This window comes from Crocodylus porosus, unplaced genomic scaffold (genome assembly GCF_001723895.1).
Source record: "Crocodylus porosus isolate Cpor-Errol unplaced genomic scaffold, CroPor_comp1, whole genome shotgun sequence".
NCBI lineage: Eukaryota > Metazoa > Chordata > Crocodylia > Crocodylidae > Crocodylus > Crocodylus porosus.
Genome location: NW_017728906.1, coordinates 189,141,033 through 189,161,423, shown reverse-complemented (window position 1 = coordinate 189,161,423; position 20,391 = coordinate 189,141,033). Strand labels below are relative to the sequence as shown.

The 20,391-nt window shown below is 40.8% G+C and overlaps 1 protein-coding gene across 3 annotated transcripts in view; it reads right to left on the bottom strand.

Moving 5' to 3' along the window:
• GRM5 (glutamate metabotropic receptor 5) overlaps window positions 1-20,391 on the bottom strand; it is a 396,220-nt gene that overhangs the window by 60,378 nt on the left and 315,451 nt on the right. For all 3 annotated transcript variants that reach the window (XM_019530366.1, XM_019530368.1, XM_019530369.1), the window contains exons 4-5: window positions 6,208-6,454; window positions 1,022-1,190 (exon numbers count right to left, since the gene is read on the bottom strand). In XM_019530366.1, the coding sequence (XP_019385911.1) occupies window positions 1,022-1,190; window positions 6,208-6,454 (416 nt within the window). The remainder of the gene's footprint in view (window positions 1-1,021; window positions 1,191-6,207; window positions 6,455-20,391) is intronic.

Here is a 20,391-nt window from a genome sequence, read left to right as displayed (position 1 = left end):
CGGGACCTCAGCGCTTCTCCAACTATCCTCCTTAGCTCGTTGAAGTTTGCCCTCCTAAAATCTAGGGCTGCTGCCTTACTGCATGCCTTTGCTGCCTTGCGCTGGATGGTGAAATGTTCTCAAAGCAAAGCAAAATATGATTATTAAGGAGCATGGTAAGAATTGAACAACTGTAACATCCAAACCAGAAACTACGGGCTCTTAAAAAGTTAGGCTGGGGTGCCTGTATTTGGGCTCCTAAATCTGCATTTTAGCTTATTACAATCAGGGATTAGGACCCCCTTGTTCTAGGTGCTGTATAAACCTTTCCTTTTTCCAGAGCAGTGGTTTTTAGTCTTTTTTCATTTGTATATCCCTAAAAAATTTCAAATAGAGTTGAGGACCACTTTTAATCGTAAGTATGGGTATTCACATATTTTTAATTGAACATAGTCATCTTTTGTGGACCCCTTAGACATAGCATGCAGACTCCAGGAGTCCACGAACCACAGGTTAAAAAGCACTATTCTAGAGAGACAGACTGGGTATGTCTACATGTTCATTAACGTGCAGTGGTTACTGTGCATTTTGTTTAATACTTGTATAATTCAGTACTAAATAAATGAGCAGTGACCAGAGTTCAGTAGCACTGGTGAAGAACTTTTTCGTGACGCTATTGCACAGTAGCCTAATACTACTGCACAGTAGTATATTGGCACCGTTTGTGCTGTGATGTGCTACTGCACAGTATTATTAGGCTACTGCACTGTTAGCCCCTCATGTAGATGCACTCACTGTGTCCCAGAGATTTTACAACCTAAATTGAACAAAAGGAGTCAGCAGAGGGATACTGGCAGTAGTGGAAGGCAATAAAAAGTAATGTGATCATTACAATAAAGGTAATAAGCACATATATAACTCTGTAGGGAGGGGTTTAGGTGCCAAAGGACTTCAGAAATATAACTTACATTTTGATGTTAACCTTCTGGGCAACATTTCAAGGCTATACAAATTATACACAATCAAATACAGAATACTTTACCTTTATCTGGCCTTTTTCACATGGTTCACTGCAGACCGATCTGATGATAATGTTTTTCTCAGACCATATTTCGTCATCATCCATTTTCAGTTCCCCATTGTCCCAGCTTCCAACATTGATATAGTCAAAGTAATCTTTCCCCATCTTCTTAAAATTCATGATCTCATACCTTTTGAAACAAAAAGGGAAGATACAGATGTGTGGGGGCTAAAATCACTAAACATTTCAAGTTAACTCAATCAACTTAAAATGCCAAAATAAATAACACAATGAAAGAATAAAAAAATATTTCCGGTCTCCATCTATTCTGTTTTCTATCAGGTATGTGTACACTGCATGCTTACTGTGCCAGCAATACCTTCAAACATGCTATTCTGCTCTTTGTGGCCTACCTCCTGAACCAGAAGCATAGCAGCTGCAATTGTGTGGTGCTGTGATTGTGTGGGCAAGGTGAACGATACTGACTCTCAGCAGTGAAATACTGAGAAAAGCAGCAAAAACCTCACACCTCTCTGCAGCTTACGGAAGGCTGAAAGGAGATGCCTCTCTGTACTCAGGATTCACCGCCCAGACTTCTTTCCTGAAAGGAGATGCATCCCATTTTTCACCTCGCAGGAGAGCACCCTAACCAACAGGCTAACAGTCTGTGATGGTGGTTGGAAGACAAGTGGAATAGTTTCAAACTGATGGTTAGGGCATACACTTGGGCCTGATGAGATTATGACTAGGCTCTCAATCTTCCTGTTTCATATAAGATGCATGAGTAGAAAGAGGTAGAGAAAGTGGAGGCAGTTTCTGGATCTGAATTAATTTTAGGAAAGAGTTCAACCAGAAAGGTAGAGGCAACCACAGAACTGGAAAGACTTCAAAACAATGAGGCTCTTCAAAGATTGATGTGCATATTAATGCAGCTAATCAAATCTACTCCACAACCCTATTCATCCCAGTTAAATTTTCCTCTCAAATTGCTGTCTGAGGGCAACAGAGATGGGTCCAGGATGACTAGCAGTAGAAGACCTTTGTCATAAAAGTACCAGTGGGACCCATAGCTAGCCTTCTTAGATTATGGTGATGCTTCTTATAATGCTGCTTTGCAAGGATTGAGAGTTCAGAGATGTGTGGGAAAGGAACAAACTGTAGTGCCAACATTCAACATAATTCTGGCACCAAGGACAGGTAACCTGTAAATCATTACCAAAAAACAAAACAACTATAAAGGCATTGCATTAAAATGAACAGAAGGGAACGTCTGAAAAATGATACTTATCAACAGCCCCCTACATTTTTTATTTCCCAAAAGTCCTACTGTGAGAATAGAACTAGTGGACTAATAACACCTAGTCTTAATTGGTCCTTTGTTGTTTTAGGTGGTCAGTAGCTACTGCTCCCCTGAAACTACCTGGAGACTGTTAGTTGCTTCAGAGACCAGATGGCATGATAGGTTTCCACTATTGCTCAGTTTACAGTCCAAAGCACTTTTTGCACAACCAGTTGCAGAACACAAGGCCTGGCACTACTGGTCACTGTGATTGTAGCTGGGTTCTACCTTGAACATCAACACATTCTTTAACTGGCTTTTTAATTCCTTCTTCAGAGTTTTCATAACTCTCGGATGGCTTTCCTTCTGTGAATGAGTGATAAGTCCTTCCATATCAATTTACTTTCTCCAAGTCCTTCTATTCCATACTAGATAAATATGTGCAAGTCTTCCAAAACGCTATCTATGTGCTCAAAATTAAATGCATGCTGAAGGACTTTGCTGGACTGGGGAAGAGTGCTCAGCAGGTAGCTTTTGTTATTTAGTATTGTGAGTTCCCTGGGGCAGAGAAGATTATTGTTATTTATCTGTCATGTGACTGGAACATAGCAACAACGCAAATTTAGATCAGCCATGAAGATTTAAGTCTCATTAGCCAACTAACTAAGAAAGATTGGTTGTTCTGAAGTAGAACAGATTTAGAAATGTATCCACTTAAACACTTTATAATATCACTTTATACACTTAAACACTTATAATATCACTATACTTACATGCTAAAAAGAAATCTTAATGCACTAGTAATAGTACATCATGGGTGCTTACACAAGTTACATTTTTTTTGCTTGTTTGGACCCGTGAAAGTACTTTACAGCTGTGACATAATACATGTGCATGGTTGCAGAGTGCTTTTAAAATGGCTGAAAACACAAAAAATTAACCCTCATCAAATCAGCCATTAACTGAAGGTGCTATAGAACAGAGTGCCTTAGGGAACTTGTGTTCCCTTGAGGGTTAATTTTTAGTGCGCTTTGTAGAAATTGTTCTGAATTGCAGCTGAGAGCTGCACTTCTGTCTGCACCTCTATTTCACAAGTGAAAGCTGTATTAAGGGTTGCTTTTTAGCATGCCCACAACACAACACAAAATAGGACACTATTTTGAGATAGGCCCTTGTAATGCCAATTACCTTAAAAATTGAAAGCATCTTAGAAAGAGAGAGCTGTCTTCTTTCTTAGGACTACATATACTAGTGAAAAGGTAAAAGTGACAGAATATAGCAGCCAACTACTGCATGTTCCATGTGAAAGAAGTGGTTACCAGAAACAATGCATTCAGCTTCTACAATGACACAATCATTACATGCTAGGGATGCAGCTTTTTGAAAAAAAAGAGGAAAGGATGAGTTTTTACAATGTAACCTTGCACCTTTCTCCTATTATTGCAAACAACAGTCACATTTCTGCTGAAGCTAGACACTAGGAAACAGTTCTTCAACAAGACAAACTGGAAGCTGCAAAATAAAGGTAGATGTTGCTGACAAATGTTCTTCATCTTTGGAAAGAAATAATTGTCCAACCTTAATATTTTGAGCAAGTGAACTCCATTCTTCATGGAAGCAGAAAGATTAGACAATTTTAGTCCATATGTTTTAAGAAACCATAATTTGAGACCTTTTTCTGCATGTGATCCATTAGTTTGTGCACTGCAAATTCTATTATATACAGCAGGCAGGGAGAGAGTGCTTCCTGAAAGCCACAGTGCCTCACTAAGCTAGGTACTCAGTCAATCTGGATGCCTTGCTATGCTAAGTGAGAATTTTGTTCAGGACACCATATCCTATTGTTGCCTGTCAAACTATTCCCCATGAGTTTCAATTCCTTGACCCTTTTTCTTTTAAAAAATATCAGAAAATTTCATGCTTTATATTAAATTAAAATAGCATACGTCTTTTACAGGAATTAGGTAAAACTCAAAGTTTGTGAAAATGAAAGCTATATTTGCAACTATGTAGATTGCAACTTGTGGGTCACAATGGTTTCTTTAATTATGGGAACCTATACACATGGTGGAACTCTTCTCTTATGTGTGCTAATTAGCACACTTTGGAGCAGACTCAATTAATCAAGTCTACTGCATGTTTGCTGGAGCATGCTAGTTAGCATGCTTCAGCAGCCTCCATGTCACATGTATTCAGTGTCCCTGCATTTCAGAATGGTGAAGGAGGTTCTTTAACTGAAGGTCATCGAATGAACTTTAATTAAAGTGCCCCCACCATCATTTTGAAGCACCGGACACTGAATACATGTGACACTGTGGTCACAACCATCTGAAAGCCACTCTAATTAAACCACCCTCACCCTCCACCCTGGAGCATGTGTATAGACACCCAATGTGAAAAGCATTGTCATTTCCACAGGGCATCTGTTTCTTACGACGTACAGAGGCAAGAATATAACTATGAAAAGGCATGTGGTTTTCTAAATCCATGTACCAATACAACCCAATATACATACCTCAGTGTGAATCTGGACTAAGTCCTTTTTAGTCACAAAAATCCCAAACATTCTTTTCACCAAATCTTCCAGTTTGTCAAAATCTAAAATGTTTCACAAAGATGCATCAATTTTGATGATGCTTTGAGGGAATCCTGCAAGTACCATACTTCACAGTATATAACTTGATTTCTGAAGTCCAGTTTTTGCCTCTTAAAATTCAACCTTGACTTATACACTGTCCCCTGTGAGTGGTGCTTCCTGGACCCCTGGGAGCTCCCTGGGAGCTTGGGCTACTGGCAGCCTGCCTGGCCAGCCCCAGGGGGTCCTGCTACTGCAGAGGGAAGAACCGGGCCCCCCAGCAGCTCAGGGGCTGCCCAGCCCAGCAGCAGCTCATCCCCCAGCCATAGGTCAGGCAGGGAGGCTCTGTCAAAAGCAGGATCAGGCTCCTTGTTGGTTCTGTCATTAGTAGGTGCCTGCAGCTAGCAGGATGCCTGGTGCTGAACAGAAAGGGGATGGGTTGCCACAGGGGCAGTGCAGGTTGCTGAGCAGGTGGGAGGCTTCCTGGGTGGTGCCAGGTGTCCTGCTGGTTGCAGGCACCTGCCAAATGCAGACGTGGTGAAGGGCCTGATCCTGCTTTTGGCCGGGCCTCACCACTTGCCCCACAGCTGGGAGTGAGCTTCTGCTGGGCCAGGCATTCCCTGAGCTGTGGGGCTCTGATCCTTCCCTCTGTGGTGTCAGTGCCCCCCAGGGCCAGCCAGGCAGACTGCCAGTGGGCTGTGTGCTGCCCAAGCTCTCAGGGCCCCGATCCAAGTTCCCGGGAGCCTGACTGCATGCTGCCTCTCCCACAAGCCCACCCAGGCTTCCAGTGCCTTGCACACCAAGGTGGGGTCAACATGTACAAAGGACATACAAAAATCTTAATTTTTTTTACAGGAACATGGAGTCGACTTATACAATGTGTCATCCTAGACACCATAAAATATGGTAGGTTTTCATCATAAAACTACCTGGTTTCCTCCCAGCATTAAGAAGAGGACCATGGTGACTGCCTTGATGTTGCAGACTACAGGGATTCCTGGGTCTGATTCAAAGCAGACTGCCTTTGAACTTGGGTTTACCTCCTTTTCTGGAGAATTCAAAATTTTACATTTCTATTCTGAACAGGAATGAAACAATTTTTGAAGTGTCCCTTCCACTAAGCAGAATTACTAGTATGTTCCTTTGAGCAGACACCAGTAGAAAACCAGTTTTGTAACCTAAGTGCAGGAGAGAGATAATTTCTTCCTTTATCTATGGGACTCTCATCACAATAGTAACAAAATGCTTTATAGGAGCATTTAGAAGGAGGTGTCTGCCTTGGTTAAGTTGGAACAAATTTAGGGAACAAGACAGGGACCCATTCAGTAAACAACGAGGAGTTATTAACAGTACCTTCCTGGTGAGTCTCCATTTTCATCAAACAAGATCATGTCCCCAGAAACTCCGGTGAAATTAGTCTTCATGAGAGAGTCTAGAAGTTTTTGACCATCTATTGGCTTCATAGCATCACAGAGGCCCACATAGCCTGGACATAATGATGTCTGCATGTTGTGGAGACCATAGGCCATGGAATATATTGCATTGATTACAAATCCCATTTTAGAATCCTGAACGTGTTGCGTTTTAAGAGTCATCTCACCTGTTAGGAAATAGCACAATGATTAGGTATTAGCAAAGAGAAGAACATGATGAATTCTGTAAACATTTTGGCCATGTATCCATTGCTAACATTAACAAAATACCTCTTAATATTAAACAGCAAATAGTAATGATTCTATAAGGACATCCAGCATAAAATAAAAGGAATGGAAACATACATCTTCTGTCAAACTTCTTATTATCCTGTTTGTGTTCCTGTTCTCTAGGCCTCCTTATTTTTAGTTATTTCTCTTTTCCCTGTAGTTTTCTGAAACAATACTTTCAAGCCTTTGAGCAGTTTAGTGGAGGAGATGGTTCCCCCAATCTCAAAAGACAGTTGACTGATCTCTTAGGCTAAAAGCATAGGTTGGATTTCTCCTGGGACAAAGCTTTTTAACCTGACATCCTACAGTTGGCCAAACTCTACATCCCATGTTAAGTGACTGGGAGGTATACAAATTAACACTTTGCCCTGGGACAATAGCAGCTACTTTGACTTAATTTCCATCTAAGCTCTGTGTGTCAATGACTCTTCTCCAGCTGTTTTCGTATGTGTCAAAGCTCAAGACAGTGAGCCCCAGATTAAGCTGGCATCTGTTTTTACCTTTTGCCCTTGCCTGAGTCAAAAAGGCATTTATATAGTATTTGGGGTATTTGTGTAGAAAGGACCCTGTATACTATTTTGTTTATTTCCTACTTTATGGCACTACCGTGGAATAATATCACTATACATACATGCTAAAAACAAATCTTAATGCACTAATAATAGTACATTATGGTTGCTTACACAAGTCAATTTTTTTTTTGCAACTGGGCCCCTGAAAATACTCTACAGGTGTGATATAACACATGTGCATGGGTGCAGAGTGCTTTTAAAATGGCCAGTCAGACAAAAAATTGTGCACAAAAAATTAACCCTCATCAAATCAGCTATTAGCTATAGAACAAAGTGCCTTAGAGAACTTGTGTTCCCTTGAGGATTACTTTTTAGTGTCTTTGCAGGGCTGGGCTGATGTTCACACTGGTGATGATGCCCCAGCACCTGGAGGGCTGTCAGTGGGGGAGGGAGGGGAGGTGAAGTGGGGAGAGACCAGCAGGCAGCTCAGGCAGCTGAAGGCTCAGGTTTGCTTGGCTGGAGCTGGAGGTGAGGGGCACAGTGGAAAGGAGCTCCCTTGCCTCACGGCCCTTCCCCAGCTGCTAATTTTCGAGTGGAATTTACAAATTATTAATGATGCCTCCACAATTCCTGTTAAAACCAGTGAGTGGACTGAATACTCTGAATCTTTCAGTAGAGGTTCAATAAGTGACTCAAAACTGAATCTTCTTATCCTTGGTTATGGAAATTAGAAGGATGAAAGGAATTTGAAAGTAGTAGCTTAAAGAACACTGATAATCTTGTCAATGACGGCAAATCATATTTACAGAATTTCCTAGCCAAAAATAGGTGCAGGGAACACTGTTAATAAAGGGAATGTGGGCATTAGCAATACCTTGGACTCTTCTACCCACTGCCTGTGATAGGGAATTTAGTTTCATGAGGACTTTAGTCTAACTAAAGTTATTAGTCATAACATAAGGCATCTGGATGACATGTAATGACCATAATATATAGGATGCCAAACTAGATGCTATAACAGGGTCTTGAGGTCTTACACTCAATAGAATTCTAAAATTGTATGTAAGCAATAGCCTAGGTTGTCCTTTTTGCCATTGACACAAAGGAATCCTAAAGCTACCTTAGGAGCCTATAGAACCTCATCTGTAGGTCTTGTGGTATGAAGCTGAAGTAGAGGTACTTCTCTCTGGAGCCAACACAGAGAGAACATGAGTGTAGGAAGTGGACATTGCTAATACAATCTGTTTGGAACTTGGAGGAAGGAGTTTTAGTTTGCTGTGCCCCAAGTCATTTAAGGTGCATTATGCCATCAAATTTCCTACAGCAGTTGGAATTAATGCGCAATACTCCACCAAGGTGTGCAAATACTGATACAATTAAAGTGGTGCAAAAGTATTTAGCTCGCTTTAAAGTGTTGTGCACACACGCCCCTCATTTTGCCTACACATGGCCACAGTTGCCCCTTTAACTGGGGCAGGGGGGAACGGATGGCATGAACAACAACAATATAAAAAATAGAAGATGATGTTTGGAAATGTAGAGTTCCATACTTTAAGGGCTGGTTTTCAAGTTAAATCATCATTCCCCCCTCAAACAAGAGGCAAGCTATTATTTCATAAAGTTCAACTAGAGAAAAACTTCAATTTTACAAAGATCCTGCTCAACCTTGGCTCAGACCCTGCAAGATTAAAGTGGAAGCTTTGCTATTGTCTTCAGGGATTGTATATGCAGCCTTACAACCACAACTAATATATGCTTATGGGGAAAAAACAAACAAGCAAACAAAAAAACTGAAAATGGAGACCAGAGGGAAGGGAGACTTATTATTCAAGTATTGTGTGCTCAAGTGCTCAAAACTAATCAATATGCAAGGACTAAATTTCAGGAGGGGCTATCAAACCCAAACATTGTCTCATGAAAAACTCCAATATCCAAAAATCTGAAAGAGTTGGAATCTGTTTAATAAACTCACCCAATACTTTCCCTTTTAAACAAGGCATTTAAATATATGGGATAACGTCTTATTGATACATTATGCAGCTTCCTTTGGAACTGAAAGTAATGAAAGCAATAAGCCAGATATGGTTTAGGAGGACTGGAAGGGTTATGTGTTAAAGTGCAGCCAAAAGGAAACTAATGTTGCACCTCCTGGAAGGCTCCTGTTCAATAACCCTGGATCATTTTCTTCCAGTTGCAGATTCTTTCATGTTTATCATACACCCACTCTTCTGGCACAATCCCAAATAAGTTTGGGTTTTTTTGTTATTACAGTAGTTTCTAGAAGCACAATTAAGTTTAGGTGCTGGACATAGATGAGCCTTGCTGTAAACAGTTAACATACTAAAGCCCTAATCTAAGCGGGAGAACAAATTGCATATGAACGTGATAAATGTCAAACCTGAATATATTTGTCCATACTGAGTGGGACTCACTTATAGACTAAATCACACATCTGCTTAAGGGTTTGTAGGACTAGAATTTTTTAAACAGAAAAAGCCCATAAATAATGGAGGAAGGGGAGAGAGAAAAATTTACTTTCACTCTTTCTTTTCAAAAAGGCATTAAGAACTAACACAAGTGTCTAGCTTTGCATCACTAGGTGCATCTACACATGCTATTATGGTGAAGCAGTAAATTCTGACACACATTGCACTGGAGTTTATTTCTCCCAGACGCCACATGTGCATGTGTGCCCGGGACCACAGCACATTGAGTCACATCAGAGCAGCTCCGGCTGGCTGGGTACCCTGTTGGGTGGTCAGCCTACAATCCTGGAGCTGCTCCACACTGGATCAGTGTACAGCAGAGGGGCTGGCTAGGGAATGAAGGTACTCCAATGCGAAGCCAGTAGGCAGGCAGCCTCCACACTGAAGCACCCTTGTGCCCCAGCCAGCCATGTCAGTGTCTACATGTGCTTTGTAGCATAGTCCTTTACTCCACCACAAGTACTTGTATATATGCGGCAAGCTAAGCCAGATACAGAGCTAGGGCTAGTGTCAAGGATCAAAGATAATAAAAAGTCCTTTTTTAAATATATAGGGAGAATGAAGAAAGCACTGGGTAATGTGGGGTCTCTGAAGAATATGTTTGGCAATCTGATGGTTGCACCAGAGGAGAAAGCAGGCCTCTTTAACAAATTCTTCACCTCCATTTTCTTGTGCGGGGACTGGGATTCCCCAACCAAGATTCCAGATGGAGTTGGGAGAAATGCTGCCAGGCCTATGGTCAGGGACGACTGGGTTAGAGAGCTTTTGGAGGGGCTGGACATGTTCAAATAAGCAGGTCCAGATGCTCTCCACCTCAGGGTGTTGAAGGAATTGGAAGGGGTTATTGCAGGGCCCCTGGCATGGCTTTCCAAGCACGTGTGGTGCTCTGGTCAGGTGCCAGATGACTGGAAGAGGGCCAAGGTGGTCCCCATCTTTAAAAAAGGGAAGAGGGAGGACCCAGGCAACTATAGACCCATTAGTCTTACTTCAGTCCTGGGGAAGCTGTTTAAGAAGATTATCAAGGAGCACATCTGTGATGGGCCAGCAGCAGGGATGATGCTCAAGGGCAACCAGCACGTTTTCATTGGGGGCAGGTCCTGTCAGACCAATCTGATTACCTTCTACGATCAGGTCACAAAAGCATTGGATGCAGGTGTCGTGGTGGATGTAGTCTTTATGGACTTCAGCAAGGCCTTTGACACCGTCTTCCACCCTATTCTTATTAAAAAACTAGGTGACTGTGGCATTGATGCCTACACAGTCAGATGAATTGCAAATTGGCTGAAGGGTCCAAGCAGAAGAACCAGCAGCACACTTATAAGCTGGGAAACTCCCTTCTTGAGACCATGGTGGCGGAAAGAGATCTTGGAGTCATTATTGACTCCACGATGAACATGGGCCAACAATGCGAGGTCATGGTCAGTAGGGCTAACAGTACCTTGTCCTGCATCCACAGATTCATCACAAGCAGGTCCAAGGAGGTGATCCTCCTCCTCTATGTGACACTGGTCAGGCTGTAGCTGGAGTACTGTGTTCAGTTATGAGCGCTGCACTTCAGGACGGATGTGGACAGCATTGAGAGGGTCCAGAGGAGGGCCACCCACATGATCTGGGTACAGCAGGGCAGGGCCTACGAGGAGAGGCTATGGGACCTGAACCTGTTCAGCCTTTGCAAGAGAAGGCTGAGGGGGGACCTGGTTGCCATCTATAAACTTACTAGGGGACACCAACGGGGTTTGGGAGAGACCTTGTTCCCCTTAGTGCCCCCCTGGGGTAACAAGGAATAACAGCCATAAGTTGTTAGAGAGTAGGTTTAGACTAGACATCTGAAGGCACTACTTCACTGTCAGGGCAGCAAGGATCTGGAACCAACTCCCAAGGGAAGTGGTGATGGCTCCTACCCTGGGGGTCTTTAAGAGGAAGCTTGACGTCTACCTGGCAGGGGTCTTTTGGGCCCAGTTTTCTCTCTTGTCCAGGGCAGGGTGTTAGACTTGATGATCTACAAGGTCTCTTCCGACCCTACTTCTATGGATCTATGAATCTATGAATCCCATTCAGGCACCTGGTGATCCCTTTTCCCTCACCTAGACAGCCACGGACCCAGAGACACCCAGCGGGGAGGTATCCTAACCATGAGTGTCATATAACCATGAAGAAATGATCTGAATGACACTATGGTATGTGGCCAGGCAGTAGCTGGCCCAAGGCACAGGCTCAGCCCGAGGGCATCCTCAACATGGGACCACGTGGGAACTGAACAAACCCTGTCTCCAGAAACCCCAGGTATACTATTCAAACCATTTTTTTTTAAGTATTCATTTACTATTTTGTTAATTAACAAAACCACAGCCTTTCTCCTGCAAGTAGTCTCAAGACTAAGCATCAACCCGGGAGCAAACAGTAGCCTCATCACACCAAGACACCACCAAGGCTGATCCTTACCACTCGAGTGGAAAGGGAGGTGTAGGGGATGTGGAACCCCACAGAAGAAGCACTAGCAGAGTAGCCCAGGGTCCAAGGGAGACTACTGTACAACACCTGCAGGTAAAACCTCATGCAACAACAAGTCATGGCAGGCAAGGAGACTCCAGTGCAGCCAATTAAAACAGGCAAGGCATGCCATTGGCAACGTGGCAGTTGTAAGCTAGCCACAACATATAAGTACTATCCTGAGGTGGAGTAAATTAGTTTACTCAAGCCTAATAGTGTTGCACGTGTGGATGGTGACATTTTTCTGTGGAGCTAATTAGTTGGCTCCACAGTAAACTTCTTGTGTAGACATGACCATTAATGCTTAAATGTTTCAGAAAGAGGGAAAATCCTCAGGTTTCAGGACTAAAGAGAGTGTCTAAGTCCACAGACTATGAGGAGAGCCACACTGAGGAGCAGGTTATCTCAAATTTTGCATTTTTTCAAATGTTGCACTTTTTTTTGAAGCACCTGGTGCTATCTTATGTCAGAGGCAGGATCCAATCCACACTTCTATCCCTGTACTTTATTTACATCTTGATTTTAATGTGGTAGAAAAAAACTTAAACCTTCATTTGCCATCATTGCTTTATAGTTTTCCAGTCACTTACATGCCTTATTTTACTAATTCTCCTTCGTGTCTCCTGTTTCATTTTTCACGTCTCTCTTTATTGCCTCTAAATTACCTCTTGCATATCCTTTTCAGTAACACTGGTCTTCACATCTAGTATATATATACAGGTAGATAGCATGAATAACCCTTCTGTATCCATTCATAAGTTTTCCAAGATCTTACAGTCCCTTATTGTGTCCCATTACTTTTTCTGCTTTGTTGTTACTTAGCATTTTTATGCTATCTGAAAAACAGCTCTTCTGAATATCAGCATCTTAATTTTTTTCCATTTTTTTTGCCCTAAGGATACAATATTTTGGCTTATCTTAGTTCTAGTAACCCAGTGACAATATTGCAAGACATATGAAACAAAGGCATCCTTGATTAGACACTAGACACCCTCAACACTGACAAAATCTCCCTCTGCTACCTTTTTCATATTAAGTCACATTTTCACTGGGTGCATCTACACATGCAAATAAGGTGGAATCAGTTTATTCTAAAGTAAATTATTTTAGAGTAAAGTGACCCAGGCAGGCATCTACACATGCAGGGTCTTGGGAACACATTTCCTGCTCATGGCAGCAATCTACTCCTGCCGTGTACTGCCCCGGCACCGCCCCCTGCAGCAGACAGGGGGAGATCTAGACTTGGTAAACACAGTTCAGTTCTGTGCTCCAACAGAAGTTTCTTGCCTTGTTTTGTGCTTATAGTGTCTGGGTCTCAGTGTTCCATCTAAAAAATGTGAGATAATAATACAGTGAGGATAAATATGTTAAAATGATTATGAAGTGCTGGGATATTATGATAATAGATTCCATATAAATATCCATCATATCTGGCCCATTGACTACTCTATGAGCTTTTTAACTTCACTTTGTTTGGCTTTTTAAACACTGCATTTGGATTTATACTTTTGATTTAAACTGTTGTAAAAGGCACAGTACAATTCTTTCATTAGTATCCTGCAGGGTTTACTTATGAGCAACACGTCATTCCCCTTTCAACAGTGCCTGTTCAGGTAAAGAAGAGTAAATTGGATACTATTCTGCATCATACCTCATTAAGAAAGCTGGAAGCTATTTTGCACCCATCTTATCTTTAGCACTGAGGAAGAGGCAGGGAGCAGAAAGCATCTAAGCTCAGTTGATATGTAAGTGGAACAATTATGAGGAGAGCATTCTTGAAGGAAAATAAATGCCGTATTGTATAATGTATTTTCAAACAATCACTATTGTGTTTTACTTAGAAGCCAAGAGTTCGAGAGCAACCACAGAGAGGAACAATGGGAACTCTCTTAAGCCACAGTGGGTGCATCCACGTGAGACACTTACTGTGGAGTTGCCTAATTAGCTCTGCAGCAAAATGTCACCACCTACACATGCAGTGCTATTAGGATGGAGTATACTAATTAATTCTTCCACAAGATAGTACTTGTAAATACAAGTATTATCTTGCAGTGGAGTTCTTTACGCCACAGAATATGTATGTGTAGATGCTGTCAGGGCTGGCTGGGGCATGAGGGTGCTTCAGCGAGGGGGCTGCCTGCCAGCTAGACCTGCACTGAAGCACTGTTGTGCCTCAGCCAGCCCCTCCACAGCATGTTGAGCCAGGTCAGAGCAGTCCCGAGGCTGGTGGACCAACCCCCAAGACATCATGCCAGCCAGGGCTGCTCCAACCTGGCTCAGTGTGCTGTGGTCCTGAGCACACATTCAAATGGTGTACCTGGGAGCAATAAATTCCAGTGTGATATGTGCTGGATTTTATTGCTCTGTGCTAACAGCATGTGTAGACATGCTCGGTGTGGCCTACATAAAACATAGAAGCAGTGAGGAAATAACAGGTGGATGTGGAGTGGGCATATGTTGGGTTCACACGTGAAGCAGACCTGGATGACATCATTAGAAAGGAGGTTCACTGAAAAAATAAGTAAAATTTTCCTCTTTGAAGGAAGCAAGGCCCTGACTGTGACTGTGACTTGGTATGAATAGATGTTTCATTTGACCCAGGACTGATTGTTCCAGGGTCTGACCCAGATGAAAATAGAGCAGTATAGTGTACATGTATTGCCCTTCCAAGCTGCATTATTCTTCACTAGTAGGTGGCCAATGAGAGCACACAGCCTGACTGGCTTGTTCCTGAAATGAACTGTAATAACTGTGCAGGCATACCTGAGACAGAAGTCTGTCTTTTGGGACAAACACAACATCTGTTTATGGCCTCAAAGTCACAATTTGATTGCAGTCCTGTGGTTGGCACCACATGTCTATGTGCTGCCCTTGACTTGGGCTGGATGACGCGTTACAATTTAATCACATACAAAATGTAGCATGGTTGCGTAAATTTATCTGGGAAGAAGTGTTACCTCTGTAAATCATTCTGGGCTGACCAAAATGTGAATGAGAAGACCCAGAAGAAAGTTTCATTTCATTTAATCCTGATTTTCAGAGTTGCCAAGCTCCTGCAGTTCCCATAAATGTCAGGAGCGGTGAGAGCTCAGCATTACTGAAATCCGGGCTCTCCATACCCGTGACTGTGAACTTTGTAGCACTGAAGCATGATGCTTATTTGTTTTATTCTGCTAAGGAATTGTTTTTGTTTCCTAATTAAAAGTAATATGCATAATAACTGCAAAGATAGAGCATGTGTAAAATCCATATTAATTGAAATTAAGTAGAAAATTGAACAAGCATATTACATTACAATATACACAACTTTAACTAATTATTCATCTTCAAAATTAATGGCTCACAAACTGTGCAGTTAATTATAGTGGCCATGAGGATGAATCAGATTTGCACCGGCAACAATATTTGTTATGAAGTGATAATCCAACTGCTTTATTGCATACAATTGCTTGAAAAATTAATAACTTAATTCTCAGTTATGGAAGGTCTCTCCACTGGGCTTTGTGTTGCTGTTTTACAGAATTATTACCCATACATAGTTTAAACAGCTGATTTCACTCAGTTCACCTGTTTGTAATGAGGTTGATCTATGCTTCATAGAAGCCACAGCAATTGTCAAAGGAAATCTAAGGGAATTAGCTGTTCTGACAATTTTAATATACTCTCTATTGCCGAGGAAAACATTTCCCCTTGATGCGATTGGCTCAGCCTGCCATGATTTGGCTCATGGAATCAATCTGCCGGGTTGTAGTGCATCATGGCTCTGTAGTTCAATAGAAAAATCTTTAAAATGAAGCAAAGGAAACACATTTTTAAAAATATTGCGATACATTTCTAGAAAATGGCAACCCTTAAAAACTAGCTATCCTGTAACTTTTAAAGTCATTTGAGCTCTGCTTCAGCCAGGTCATTAAGCATATACTTAAAGCACAGGATTACTCACAGTAACCTCAGTAAAAATTGTGCCTTTGCTTAACTATTTTGTTGAGTTGGGGCCCTTAGGCCCTGATTCTGGAAAACACTTCAAACATGCTGATACCAGTTTTCATTTAAGGTAGCACTTAGGCACACAACTAACTTTAATATGTGCTTAAGTGTTATTTAATGGAACTTCAATGTATACTTATACTTAAGTAAATGGTCAAGTGGAGTGCTGCCAAGGCTGAGAGACCCATTAGGTGTGGGACTTCCCACCCTAGCAACTGGGGAGCACTGCCATGGCTGCAAGCCTGGGATGGGGATTATTGCCAGATCCCCCCTGCACTGGCAATAAGGCATGATAAGATCTGATGCTGGAATCTATAATCACGCCTCCTGCTATACCCATGTGGCATAGCAGGAAATGCAACTGAATGGATCATTCATCAGATCCTATTAGCCTTTACCTGAACATCTAGAGAGGTCCTGCACCTTGCACATACAACAGGACAAGAATTTACACAGGAGGAAACTAATGTGCATTGCTGCTGAATTCTCTAGTGCTCTCAGTGAGCTCCAGTTTGGGGAATCTCCCATACCTCACTCATGGAGTGAACAACTGGTTGACAATTGTTTGAAAACAATGAATCAAACAAGCACAAAGAACAATAATGATGGAATAAAATACTGGGGATAATCTATGTTTGCTTTCCAAGTTTTGGAGACCAGCAAGGACAAGCACCACTGTGAAGGTAATGTCAAGGTGGAATGACACATTTGGTATCCCTCTGCTTGATGCTTAGTGTGATTCGGCATGCCTGTAGAGCCTTGTCCACCCCTCCATGGCTAGGGATAGGGAAATTATTTTTAGTGAATGAAGTTTTGGTAGACACAAAAATGATTCATGTCTTTAGTGAATAGTTCCAGCCAAGTTAAGAAAAAAGAGAGAGAGAAGAAGAAGAAATCTCAGAAACATTACAGTTTGGACACTTTTAAAGCAACATGCTTAATTTCAAGGATTAGATTGACGCGATTGAGGCACTATTCACAAAACCACCAAGGAGGAGAAAGAGATCTTGGTGTTGCTCCCTTCATATATCCACTTGGGAGACAGATCCTAGTCCCTTTTCCTATTAACATATTTTTCCCAAGCAGAATTTATTCAACAGGGTGGCTTGAGAGAGACCTCTATTTGAATGGATAATATTTATTTATCTACTTACTTGTTTTCCTTTTCGCCATTCTTTAACTTTTCAGAACTCCTTTGACTTTGGAGAATTTAAAATGGCAAAGTTCAATTTTCTTTTTTTTATTTTCTACTTTCTCCAAAGTTCTATAAATGTTAAAAAGTAACAGCGAGAGGAAATGAAGTAAGTAATAAGAGCCTTTCGAACCTTAAACAATTTATTTCCTATTAAATTCAGCTGCAAAAAAAACAAAGCCTGGAATAACCCCAAATAGAGGTTATAGGGACCTCTATTTGCCCTATAACCCAGTCAAGGAGGACTAAACAGTTTCAATTTTTCCATCACGCTATGGAAGCCATCCCATGCATCATGTCCCAGGCACGGAGCAGCCCTGCTGCACAGTGGGCACTATGCAGGTTGGGGTTGCTATTGTCATTATTTTCATTTGCAAATTCATACCAATAAATTCATATAAACAAGAAAACAGCACATGTACATCAGGCTCTTTAGGAACCCATCACAAAGTTCTCTCTTAGCAAACTGATGTATTGCATCAAACAGTTCCTACTGCCATTGTAAGTAAGGCCTCTTTAATACCCACATTGTTCTTTCATTTTTCTATCATCCCTTTTGTACCTCTTTACACCATTTAACTGTAAACCTTCAGGTCCATGCTAGGTCTCTAACCACATGCCCAAATTTGCTTTTATCTGTAATTATTTCTCTGAAACATAAACAAGCAGTGGAGGCAAAAAAAAACCCATGCTCTTTAACAATGGAAATAATTGCAATTGTTAATACTTCATTTCATGAATCTATCTGAAAACAATTAGTGCAGCTTTTGGGCCCTGATCCAAGGAAGCACTTAAGCTCATTAGTGGTCCCAGTGGTACATAAATGAGTTGCTAAACGTTTATCATTCTCTCATATATGATGAGATTTCTCTCACACACAAAATACTTTCCCTCTGTGTTACGTGAAACAATTGAAGGGTGTAGTATATTGCCCCTTCAAGTGGGAGCCCTGTGCTTGGCTGTAGCTCCATCTTGTGGGGAGAGATAAGGGAGTGATGTGGGACTTTTGGAAAGTGTTCAGTAAAAGCACTGGTAAGAGGAAGCAGCATTCACTGGGTTGCTCCAGGCATGGAGCAGCCCTGCTGCACAGTGGGCACCATGCAGGTTGGGGTTGCTATTGTCATTATTGTCATTATTTTCCTGTACCTTGAAACTACTTGAGTCCCTGCCCCACTCAAGAAAAGAACTGGTGAAGAGATGAAAAATATATTTCATGAATAATGCTGAAATGTCAAAGTTGTTTCCAATTTTCAGGGTTTGAAGAGAAACAGGTTTTGTTTTTTATTTATATTTTTTGTGAAAAACATATCAAAAATCTTTTTTTTTCCACATTTAATTTCATGTTTTCCTCACTTTTTGCTACAAAGATCAATAGAATGGATAATACTTATTTATCTACTTACTTGTTTTCCTTTTCGCCATTCTTTAACTTTTCAGAACTCCTTTGACTTTGGAGAATTTAAAATGGCAAAGTTCAATTTTCTTTTTTTTATTTTCTACTTTCTCCAAAGTTCTGTAAATGTTAAAAATGAACAGCAAGAGGAAATGAAGCAAGTAATAAGAGCCTTTTGAACCTTAAACAATTTATTTCCTATTAAATTCAGCTGCAAAAAAGGCAAAGCTGGGAATAAAAAAGGAGAAAAAAATTGACAAACAAACCATTTGAATCTAAAGAAAATAAAACTGAGGACTTGAAACTAAACAATTTGCATTTCTCATTTCAGTTTGTTTTTTTTTTAAATTAAATTATTGCAAACTCTAAAACTTCATTTCTTTTTCTAAATCCTCAGTTCTGTTAGGAAATACTTTTGTTTAAAAGTTTTAAGAGAACCACTCAGTTTTGTGAGACCTCTTCCATATCTCGTTCCATAATTTAAGGTAAGTGCAAGCAAGTTGCATTGAAAGAACCAGGTAACAATAACATACCTCACACTTCAGTAGAATATTGCATGCAGGGGTCTGGAAAAACAGGAGCTAAATAAATCTCATCTGAGCTTATTTGCAAAGTGATCAAAGAGATTTAGGCATCCAGATACTATTGAAATTCAAAGGAATTTAAGCATCTTTCTTCCATGGGCTGCTTGGAAAACCCCTGCCCCAAATCTCTTTGTGAGGTGCCTGTTATAACAAATGAAGATATTCAGGGGAAAAGTGCTCACGTAACTAGCTCAGGGTCATACAATGCACCTGGAAAGGGAATGAAAATGGAATTCAGAGGTCTTGCTTCCTATTAATTTCCAGTTCCCCAATAATAATTCACAAATCAGCGACCATTTTATTTTTATATATAGGTGTCACCACAGGGCTCACCAATACATCACATGTAGTTTGTTTTAAGTAATTGTTAATTGAGAAAAATTAAAGCTGAAATTACATGAAGGATAGCACCCACATTAGCAGAGCACCTCTAGTTCTAGGATGTAAGACATAGATGAACTAATCAGAGTGGTCATCTCAGTTTTAGCAAGATATAACTCTGCTAGGATTACGTTTGTAGCAATATAACCCTGGGGTAAGAAGAAGGATGTAAATTTGAACCGTTTTAGAATGAAATAGTGGGTTCATAGCTCAAGACTAATTAGCTCCTAATGGTTCAAGATACAGAAATTATATCAGCATTTTTGTGGAGTCTTTTCAAAATTTGTTCATTAGAGCTGCTATTACTAAAGGCCAGGGGCAGGATAGCATGCAATTATTAGTCACTTCTAAAAGCAAGGGAGGCTGTTCTGACTGAAAACAAATCATACAAATCAAATAAAATCATTCATTTAATTTTTTTAGTCCGGTTTTTTTCTTAAAGACTCTGTGATTTTAGTAGAGTGGTCCAAAAACAAAATTTGTCTCTCAAACAATTCCAAGACTTTGATTTAGATTCCTTTCTGAACAAACAGAACTAAAATTCAAGTCTCTGAAGAAGTGCAATGTGGAAACCTGAAAACAAAAGAACTTTTTGACATCAAACCATTATAACTTAACAAAAAGTTGAAAGAAAATTAAAATTATAATGCTGAAACAAAGCATTTAAAAAACAACTTATTTTACATTTTTCTACCAAAATCTGCATTTAATCACTGGGATGATGATTAATTCAATTTTCAGCACAATTGTCTGTTTCAACAGAAAACCATAACGTTGAAGATTTATTTCAGATTAGCTCCAATTTTCAA